Genomic DNA, 10,525 nt, shown 5'->3' with positions numbered 1-10,525 from the left:
GCCCTGCCAGCCTGACCTACTTCCACCACACCTCTCTGACTGATGGACATGAGTGGAGCCGATGTGTGAAGAGAATCGCTGCTCTGACCGGTCTCTGAGCTCCATTTAATTCCCTCTTTCATCCTGTTTGAGGAGGGGGGGATTTTCAGCTCAAGTAAAACACGTCTTTATAGCACACTGGCTACTCCTCTGTTGTTGAGTGAGCAGTAATTTTAAAAGTCTGAAATTCTGGCAGAGGTCTGTGGTTTCAGGCAGCCATGGTCTCACAGCGGGAGGACTGGACATGTGGGATGAGGCGCGGAGCTGAATGGAGGGCACTGACACGGCGGCACTAAGAGTTGTGCCAACTGGCTAATTAATTCGAGCTTTATTTGTGAACAGGAAACAATGGGCAGCGATGTGCGGGGCCGGCATAGGGCGGCACACAGGGGGCGGCTGTAACTAAGCATTCAGCCTGCTGATGGCAGCCTCATTAATGCAGGGGTCTGGGCCAAAGAGCTGGAGCTTGACACCCACCATCACTGAGGCCTAATGTCTGTCACTGAATAAATGCCAGGGTAAGCAAACACAGATAAATGAACACTTACACAGGAGCACACAGACATGATGAGCAGAGGTTTCACCTGTCAAATACAGGAAATGATTAATGAGCCTGCAAAAAAACAAAACAAAAAAACAACCCAAAAAAACCAAAGGAAGTTTGATCATAACACAAATAAAACCTCACTCAGTTTTTCCAGTAATTAGTAGGTTACCTTTACTACAGAGTGCAAAGAGTATAAAGGAGTATGCATTAATAAATGCAAGTTGTTTGCTCTCGGTGTTCAGTTTGGAAGATCTTGGCACAGCCTCCGTGGTCTGCAGCTGCTGTCAAAACCTCATGTCAGTGTAGCTGTAGAAAGGGTTGTAAGTGGGTGGGAAGTGAGTACATCATCTGTTGCGATGAATAAAACATCTTTTATCATTTTACGGGGATGGAATCTTCTATTTGATACCAAGATTGTGCACAGCATGACAGAATGTTATGCTTTTCCTTACATTCTGTCATATATGTTGGCCAAAGTTTTAAAAACACGAATGTCAGCACACATGAAGGTAATCCCGGTGAGCCAAAAATCAGGCTTCAAACTGCTCTGCATGCTCCAGTTCAGTGTTTTTTCTACTCTTGGCTCTGTGTGATGTCAGTCGATGATATCCCAATCACACTCTGAAGCATGAAGCAGCCACACCCACCTGTTGTTGGCGACATCTTTGAAAGAGACACAGCCATTCATAAGAAAGCTGGTTTTGCTGTTGTTTCAGATAGAAGATGAATGGCACTGAGGTCATGCAAAATTACTGAAGCTAATAGGAGTCCATGAATAAAAATAAGGAGATGGAAATAAAAATAATAACCCCGCTTTTTAATAACTACAGCACATTTAAATGCAAAATCACTTCATGTTTTCTGTGGAGGCTTCTAGACTAGTTCACTTGAGAGATCCAAATAGAACGAAGGTAAAATACATGCAATTTTAATAAAAACCTAAAATTGACAAAAAAAGTGTATTTTTTCATATTTTTATGCAGGGGAAGAGAACTGTTTCTTTTAGATTGAAATCTACAGCAAGAAAAAAATTAAAACAAACAAAAAAATACTAACCCACAGACATGTAACTGCCTACAGTGTTATTTCTTTGCCACTGGCATTTGTGTAATGAGTTTTATACTTAAGTTGTAAGATTCAGGCAAGTAGCAAAGAAAGCACTGCCAATGGAAAGTGACCAATCCATTAAATTGGAAAAGGGATTATACATTGTTAACACAGCTTAGGCTGACATTTTGGGGAGGGGGGAGGAAAAAAAAGGCAAATCAGGATAAAGGGTTTAACAGCACCGCTGTAAAATGTGTAATGAAATCGGTAAATTACTGTTTAGAGCAGCTTCCCCACTAACAGTGGATAAAATCGACCTCTCGCTGTTTACATCTGCTTAAGGCTCCTGGCAGCTGTTGATTATGGGTTCTAGTAAGCAAGTGTAGCTTATTAGCATTTCAACCTTAACCTGGAACCTGGATTAGTTGAAGGGCTTAAAGCATCAAGGGAGGGTTAATGAGGAATATGAGTGAAGTTTGTAGGCGGCTGCTGGTGGCTGCAAGCACATCATCTCTCAGATCTCCAGCTAAGCACGTTTCCAGGGAGGGAGCAGGGGAAAGAGGGCAGTCGGGCCGCGCGCTAATTATCCCACTGCAAGCGAGCTAGTTGGAACACAAGTGCACAGTCAGCAGGCACTAATTAGGGTTTCTTTTATTCAAACTACTGTTTTTATTGAACAAGGTTTAAGCAGCAGGGAGCAGGGGCTCATGCTGCTGTAAATTGCATTTTTCACACAAGAGCAGGAAATTAGGTCTGAAGCTTCGGCATCAAATTAGACATATGAGTTTGGTTTCTCGTGTGAAGAGACCTCCCTACATTTTTGCCGAGTTATGAAGAGAGCATAACCTTCAAAGAAAATGAAAACTATTATGAGGAGAGGAGGAAGAGAAGGTTGCTTTTGATCTCAGTGGGGACTAAGATGTGAGAATCAGCCAAGTGGCCCAGCTGTACTCACAGTTTGTTCTGCCTGTGAGATGTGAGGACCAAGGGCCACTTCCTGGTACTTGAGTCATCCTGCCTGGAGGATGAGCAGTTTTCTTCGTGACCTGCTGTCTCTTAGCGTACCTGATCTGCTCCTCCGACAGCCTTTACATTTCACAGCCGTCATCTGTTAGCAGACACTCCCTGATGATAAATAGAGCAGCTGCCCTGGCCTTGCCTCTGACGGCAGCCTGCAAGCTCGTAACTTTAAATGACTCTCCAGTGCGCAGATTCCCCCGCAGGAGGAGAGACAGGGCACAGCCAGCCTGGCGTTTTGGAGCTCTTGGTGATTATCGAGTGGTGGGAAAGTGTCAAAGACAAGATTGTGTTACACAAGACTCGGCATTAGGGAGCACCGAGTAGCTGAAAGGCTCGAGCTCAAGAATAGCAAAACAAATAGGAGCTAATTATGTAAACCTCCCATCTGAGCTTTTTTTCCCCCTTTTTCTTTTTTTGCAAGGACTTTTCAGTGCACTGAATAAAGATTTCAAGTAACAACCAGTCTATGAATTTCACCTAAAAGCAGTCGAGCACATCTCTCACGGAGTCAAGCTGTCAAATTATCTTCTGTGCTGGGTAAGCGATAGAAGCTCTGGAGAGACAGTGAACTCTGTGGACAGCCAGCAGGGAGACGGTGGAGCATTACTCGAGGGTTCAGGCCTGACAACTGCTAAGACTGCTAACATGCAGGAGGTGAGCTACAGGTGATAGATTATGGGTGGTAAAAGAGGCAAACCAGAGAGAGCCTATTTCTTTTCAAATTCACTTTTTTCATGGCACTTTGATAAAAATGATACAGTTCACATGTCATTCAGGTCGGTGGCTTTTGATGCAATACCGCGCCTGTTTGACTAACAGATGAAAAGCATTATGAGAAAATGATAAGAAAAAAAAAAAAAGGAACTGGAATTACACTTCTAGGAATGGCCGTGGCTGTGGGAAGCACACTCCATCACCTAAATGGATTACAGTCCTGAGCAGAAAAAACAAATTGAGCTCCAGTTGTCTTAGTGTGTCACATAAAGGAAGAGCAGGGAAAGAGTCTGGCTGATGGCTGTACCATGTCACAAGCCTGCCTGAGTGAGGCAACAGACGCTGGCACTTAGCAGACTCCCTCGCGCTTGCCGATCTCCTGGGGGTTGGCTGATTACTGTGATTCTGAAATTACAGTCTTGATGAGCTGGAGCATTTTACAAAAAAAAAGAAGAAGAAAAAAAAAGGGCAGTAGAAATGGGTCACGCCTGGAGCTGAGCTCAGGGAGGAGACAGGAGGAAAAGGAGACCAAGACGTTTTGTGTAAATAAAGCTGACCAAAAGTATTGAGCATAATGTCTCAGACGTGACTGATTTGCTGGGTATAAAAAACTAACTGAAGATGAGACAAAAGGCAAGTATGACTGTGACCTGGCATCAAATGGACAAACTGTGCAATTCATAACAAAATGTGAATATATTTACACTCTTAAAAACAAAGAACAACGGTAATCTACTGTTTCTTTGTGTATTTTTCTCCTTCATCATCACTTGTCAGAGCCTCTGAAGTCTGCGCTCTCGCTGGCATTTGCTGACTTCGACTCTCCATTTGTGCTGCTGACACCCAAAAGTGTCCAAGTTTTTCAGCAGTTGTAAAATTCAAACACATTGAATTCAGCGGGCCGGCACTGACTACTCTGCTGTTAAACCGGGCCAGCAGATTGCTTCTTAAATTCACCCACATTACAAGATCATCGGGGCAAAACCACTCAGCCGCAATCTGTCTGCAAGTCTGACAGTAACTGACTCTTCCTGATGGTGAAAAGTAGCTGAGATGCTCATGTTCAAACACATGCAATGTTGCAGTGAGCACACAGGACCACACTCTTGTGACAGACAGATCCTCAGGGGCGATGAGAGAGGGAGGGAGCCGGTTTGCCTTTCATCAGCAAATTAATGGTGCGGTTCATCTTAATTTCCCTTGAAGACAGATCTATGGTCCTGGAGCACTAAAATATTCTCTCTCACTCTCACTCTTTCTGGTTTTAACACAGAGCTGCAGAAGAGATCCAGGCCAGGGTTGGCATGGGGATCTAATGTGGGGCGGCCAGCAGGATTGTAACAGCTTGGTTTGTTGTGTGGGATGATGGTGGTGGTGGTAGTTAACAGTGTGCATGTGTGTCCCGAGAGCAGTACTTACATTTCTGAAGTCCAGTGTTCATCTGCGTGTGGGGGAGAAGCTGGAGGGGGAGGTCACCTGGCCCTGGCAGACAGGCCAGCATTTCACACAGACACTAATGCAACATGGGACACACACTTCTCCTCACACTGTGGAGAGAAAAAGAGAGGGAAAGGGAGAGGTCAGACATAACTCCAAGGCAGCACATGGTGCCTGTCGATGCAGAGGCTGGGTGCGGGCTAATGGAACTCAGTAGCAAGTCCCCTGAGGCACGGGGCTGGGGGAGACATAGTTACCTTTCAATTAGAAACTGATTCACACCTGGAGCATCGGGTAAGGTGACATTTGATGCCAATAACAACTTCAATTAAACATCAAACAGCTGAAGTAAAACGGGCAGGCTGGGCCTGAGGGACTGGCAGCTTTAAATCGACTCAGTCCCTCCTCCTCCTCCTCGACTTGCATGTTAGTCACCTAGTTGGACCCCGCTACCCACACTTTACTTCTCTGCCACTATCAGACCGTGGCAGAGGAAATTAATGACTCCTGTATACCCAAAAAGAACACACTCAAGAGGCCTGGCTCTGACAAGTTAGTGCGTCTCTGATCGATACTGCAGTCCTCCAGACCTCAAAGAGGCCCTTATTTCGGGGACATTAAACAATGGAGTCAGCTAGGGACGGGGTGGAAAGAAATGAATAAACATGGCTACGGCTCCCATAAATGTCTGCCACTTTGTGCAATAATTTGATGTAACAGTGAGGGAGAAAACGTTAGCCATGCTCCACTTGGCTTACTGCTGTATTCAAAAACACCACAGATGCTTGCTTAATCAGCACTGAAGAACAGTCAGGGAGCAAATTAAGTCTACAGAGTCCGTGCCCTCCCCGTTTGCCGTGTGGCATCAGAGGAGGGTGGCAAGTGAGCGCAGACAAACAAGCGTCTATGAGAGAGGCAATTACCCACATAACAACCTTGCCATGCCTGTCTGCTGCAGGGTGATGGCTTAAAAGTGTCTTCCCCCCTGCGGGGAGAAGAGACAAGTGGAGGAAAGAGTGACAAAGCAAGAGAGAAAGGTGAAAAGGAAGAAAGAAGGGTAGCGGGTTTAGGGTGGTAGTAGAGGGGTGGCGGGGGCTGAACTTGCTTTAAAAAGCAGGAGCTCAAAAAGGTCAGGATGACAGCTCATTTAAATCCTCCCAGCAAGAAGCAGAGACACACCCCCCCCCAAAAAAAAAAAAAAAAAACCAAAACAAAACAAAAAAAACAAGCCTTAATGGAGTTGCCAGTTCTACACAGACACCTGAGGGGATTGCACCTTAGGGTGCTGCATGGGGAGGGGGCAGTTCTGAGATGGATCTGAGGATTTCGGGGGTGTTCTGCCGCACTGACACTGCGTCACCTTTTCTGTTGCTTGGCCTCTGCTCCCACTCCTCTCATCCTCCTCCCCTTTCCTGTGCCTTCTGATTTACAGCCTGGACTGCCATATGGCTGCAATCCCTGCCCTCAATTCAGCGTGTCACCATGCATTAACTTTAATTGGGTTGATATGTTATTCTTTTCCCTCTGGCCTTGGAAGGATTTTAGGTACATGGTGCCTTGATGTCAGCAGGCAAGATTTCCAGCCCTCTCTCATTTTTCAGGATGCCAAGATTTCACAGAAAGATAACAGCAATCTCTTTGACAACAGGCAGGTTTGGTGTGGAAGAAAGCTAAATATCAAATACAGCAGTGTCTTTGTTAGGAGGGTTTCAAAAGCAGAACGGTGGCAGCAGAGTGAAATGATGTTGGGGAAAACAAAACAAAACCGAGCACATAACTGTCCCTTAATTTGTTGTAAGAACACACACAACACACTACATGCAAAAAAACAACAACCACCCAACAGGCCACCCCCTTCCTGCCTCCCCCACAGCGCCCCTGAATGTCAGAAAAGTGTGCAGTGGGGAGTGCAGAAGCAAAGGTCAGCCTATGGTAATGCCCAAGCTGACGCTCTGCTTTGTAGCGCAGAGCAGGCGGACATGAAACCCGACAGACAGAAGCCTGACGTTTACTGACTTGCCTTTCAGCACCACTGCCACAGTGACTTCAAATATACATCACACGCCAAACAGTGGCACTTTCTACAAAGGCGCACACCCCCATGGAGGCTTTCTTTTTTTTTCCCCTCCCAACACTCAGACTATTTGTATCAGAAGCGGCACGACTACACCTGACAGAGTGTCAGATCCAGACAGGGACCAAGCTCGCGATAGTTGGAGGTGCCTCTCTGCAGGATGTAATTGGACACATGACTGGGTCGCCTGCTGGCTGTCCAAATTGCCCTGTAACTACCAGGGGGTTTAGCCTACTCTAAACAGGGAGCTTGACCCTCAAGCTGCCCATCCATTCAGGTAAATATCTACCCTAATCACCTAATAGTCCTTGTCATACAGAGACAAGCCCCTCCTGTTATAAGTGGAAACACAGTTGCGTATAAGGAGGCCCAGCCAAGCCAGCTGGGAAGGCCTGTGGAGCAGGGATTGGCTTGGTGGAGTTTAGCCAGGCGTCTCACACTATCAGCCCCGTGCAGACAGACACTACGGGGTTCTCAAAGTATTAGGGGGGGCCCCCGTGACTCGGCAAGTCTCCACCAGCTACTTATAGAACTGTAATAAAGCGTGTGAATAACTGTGCGGCTTTCATTATAGACAAATAAAGGCAAGAAGACAAATCAGGACTTGAGCAAGTGATGCGCATGGCTTGTGTCATGTGTCAAATTGCTCCCATAAAAGCTGACCTATATTTTCTTTTCATTCCTCACTGGGGAAGGAGAAATAGAAAGCCATCTGAAAGTTTAAAAAAAAAAAATTACAGAGAAGTGAAGGAGGAAGAGGATAGATGGAAGCCATTTAGGAAATGAGACCAGCTGACTGCATTTATGTGCTGATTGTTTTGATCAATATCCTCTCCATCAACTATAATCTGCATTTGTTAGAAATTTGGAAATAGCATCAGGCTAATTGCATAGCATATTAAAATATCCAGCAGCAGTGATGCGGGGGGGGGGGGGGGGGGGGGGGGGGGCACAGAAAATAAGCTAATTAGAAGCAGACATCTACAATATTTGTGCAGAAATACAATGAAGGAGGGGGAGGGTGGGGGAAATAAGGTGAGAAAGCATGTTTGGATTCTGGTATTATATTAGCAGTTTTTCTATACCAATTATGAGCAAAAGCAATTAGGAGAGCCTAGTCACCATGTTGTACATGGCTTGCGCTAACAGCTGAAGAAGAGAGTGGAGGAGAAAGCAGGCTGCTGTTATTTTAATTGCATGTTTACCCCCAGGTTATGGGTCTGAAATAGAGCCAAGAAAAAAAAATGTTGCAGCAGGAATTCAATGCAACTTCACTGTGTTGATTCTCTCAGGGACAGAAAGAGTGAAATTACTTTTCTTTGCAAGCCGAGTCTGAATAGGAGGTAAAGAAAGAAGAAAAAAAAAGAGAGCAGGAAGATGAGAACAGCTTTTTACCCTTGAATACCAAACCAGAGTATTCTGTCAAAAGAAAGGGGAAAAAGCCTTGGCTCTTGAGCACGGTGGGAAGAAATAACACTTTGGTATGGCCTTCATTAGCCCATCAGGCTGCACAAACAACAGAGGCAGGAAGGATTGCTGTTGCTAGCTGAGGGACACGGGCGTGTTAGGCTATGACAGGCTGGTTTCACAGTTTCACACAATGGATCCTGATGACTCCAGCACATCCCGAGGCGTTCGAGATGGGCCGTTTGCTTTTCAGTTAGCAGAGATCCCCTCATCAACCCTGAGTGTTATCTCGCGCCAAAAGAGAAAGGGCGAAAGAGTTGGAGATAGCTCTGATCACGAGTAGAGGGTTAAAAAAAAAAAAAAAAAAAAAAAAAAAAAAAAAAAAAGGAAAAAAAAAGAAAGAAGAAGAAGCAGAAGAGAAGACAGCCAACCCAAACTCAACTTGCACACAAATTGAGAGTCTGTAAAGTAGTGGTTTCCAAGTTGCAAGTGTGTCAGGGATAAATCTGTCAAGTAAGGAAACTGCTGCAATACTGTGGGAGAGAGGAAGACAGCTACTTGAAGATGCTCTTCTTTAGAGGGAGGGAGGGGTTTGTGAAACAACTGGGAGACGGTATGAATGCTCAGTAACTAACTGATGAAAGAGTGACAGTTCCCCGAGGTGAGACGGTGGATGTGGAGCGGAGAGAGGCAGCATGCCCCTAGAATACTGCACAGTCCACAGTTGGATTGGCTAAATCTTTGCATAGGTGTCAGATATGGAGGGTTGGTTTCAGGATGAGAACACAGACTCTTAGAGAAGTTGTGCACCATGAAACTGAGAAAAGGAAACACCCTGACAGTAAGAGGCCTCTTCTCTTATCAGGCTGACCTCATTTGTCCTGTCTTGTATTTGCATCAGTAGTTCGTAGCCTCTTGGATGATGACCACAGCTCGTCACAGTGGAGATGATGACAGCGACATGGTAGCGAGATGAGAGAATGAAAACGTATCCGCCTGCAAGTGTCCTGGTCTAGCTAGGATATGTATGCCACAGCTATGTCATGGTCATTACCCATCCACCACATAACTGCTGCGAGGACAGGCAGCCAAAGTCCGTTCTTCAACTTGGGGTCAGTTTCACTAACAGCCACTTAAGCCTGCTTGGCTTCCCCAAGAGCTCTACAAAAGTGGAAGGTAGAGCTAAGTGTGCTCAGCCACGTCAAGGCTGGCCAAGGTCAGACGGGCAGACAGAAAGTGCTGGCAGCGGTGCATGCATGGCGTCATGAATGCCAAAATGCCGGGGCCCCTGACTGTGCCGTTTGACAGACATGTTTACACCTGATAGAAAATGCAGTGTGGATGGCCTGCCAAAACAGAGGGGAACCAAAGTGAGGGGTGCCAGCCTAGTTATTTATTTATCTGCAGCAAATCCATCGAGAGCACAGCCAGAAGCTGGGCATGCCTCAGTGAGGAAAGAGCCAGCCTATTCTCAGACATGACTCTTAAAACACCTGAGGGAGGGGGAAAAAAGATCTGACATACAGTAAAAGAAGCAAAGATTTCATAAAGCAACACTGGAGATTGGAATTGATTTCCTAACTGTTTTAATTCAGCTCAGAGGAGTTCTGATTGGCACGCATTTAAATTACTGAGAGGCTGTTCAAAAGTCACTCGTGATAAGGTTCAAATACTGGGCACGTCTTTGCTCGGTGCTGCAATTACCATTTGACTTGATCGGTTGGAAGCAAATGTAAAAAGGAAGTACGAGTGCTACCACAGTGAGGCTGCAGCATCTTGACAATAGTCCTAAATAAAGAAGAAGAAAAGTTTAAGAATCATAGCTGCAAGAACTCCAATGCTAATCCAGCCTTCTGGTAACCATCAGATCACACAACCAGATACAGCGCTCACACAAACACACCGTTATCATCGCCGCTCTTTTCATCTCCTCACTGGTGCCACCACATCTGTGTTATCTTCACATATCCTCACATCACACCAGACAACAATGTGCTGAGTCACATGCTGCTGTGTCAGATGTTACACTGTGGGCTTTGGTACCGGACTGGAATATTATGGTTAGACACCAACACTAACTAGAGTAGAATGCAGTATTGTGTATTGTGAGTGTGTGCTTGTTGTGGTATGTGCAGCAAGTGATAGAAATCACCAGACCTGAGGCAGCTGTTTTTTTTCCAAGCTGCTTGCTTTGTATGTGGCTCTGTAACAAATTGCACAGTTGTCTTAGAAGCAGGATA

The 10,525-nt window shown here is 45.6% G+C and overlaps 1 protein-coding gene across 4 annotated transcripts in view; it reads right to left on the bottom strand.

Annotated features, from left to right (window-relative positions):
- fam222ba (family with sequence similarity 222 member Ba) overlaps positions 1–10,525 on the bottom strand; it is a 31,934-nt gene that overhangs the window by 6,126 nt on the left and 15,283 nt on the right. For all 4 annotated transcript variants that reach the window (XM_006799549.3, XM_006799550.3, XM_006799553.3 and 1 more), the window contains exon 2: positions 4,787–4,914. In XM_006799549.3, coding sequence (XP_006799612.2) covers positions 4,787–4,868 — 82 coding nt within the window. In that variant the 5' untranslated portion in view covers positions 4,869–4,914. The remainder of the gene's footprint in view (positions 1–4,786; positions 4,915–10,525) is intronic.

Source organism: Neolamprologus brichardi, chromosome 10 (assembly GCF_056152115.1).
Source record: "Neolamprologus brichardi isolate AB-2024 chromosome 10, ASM5615211v1, whole genome shotgun sequence".
NCBI lineage: Eukaryota > Metazoa > Chordata > Actinopteri > Cichliformes > Cichlidae > Neolamprologus > Neolamprologus brichardi.
Note: the sequence above shows the minus strand (reverse complement) of the source record. Positions and strands in the feature narration are given on the sequence as shown.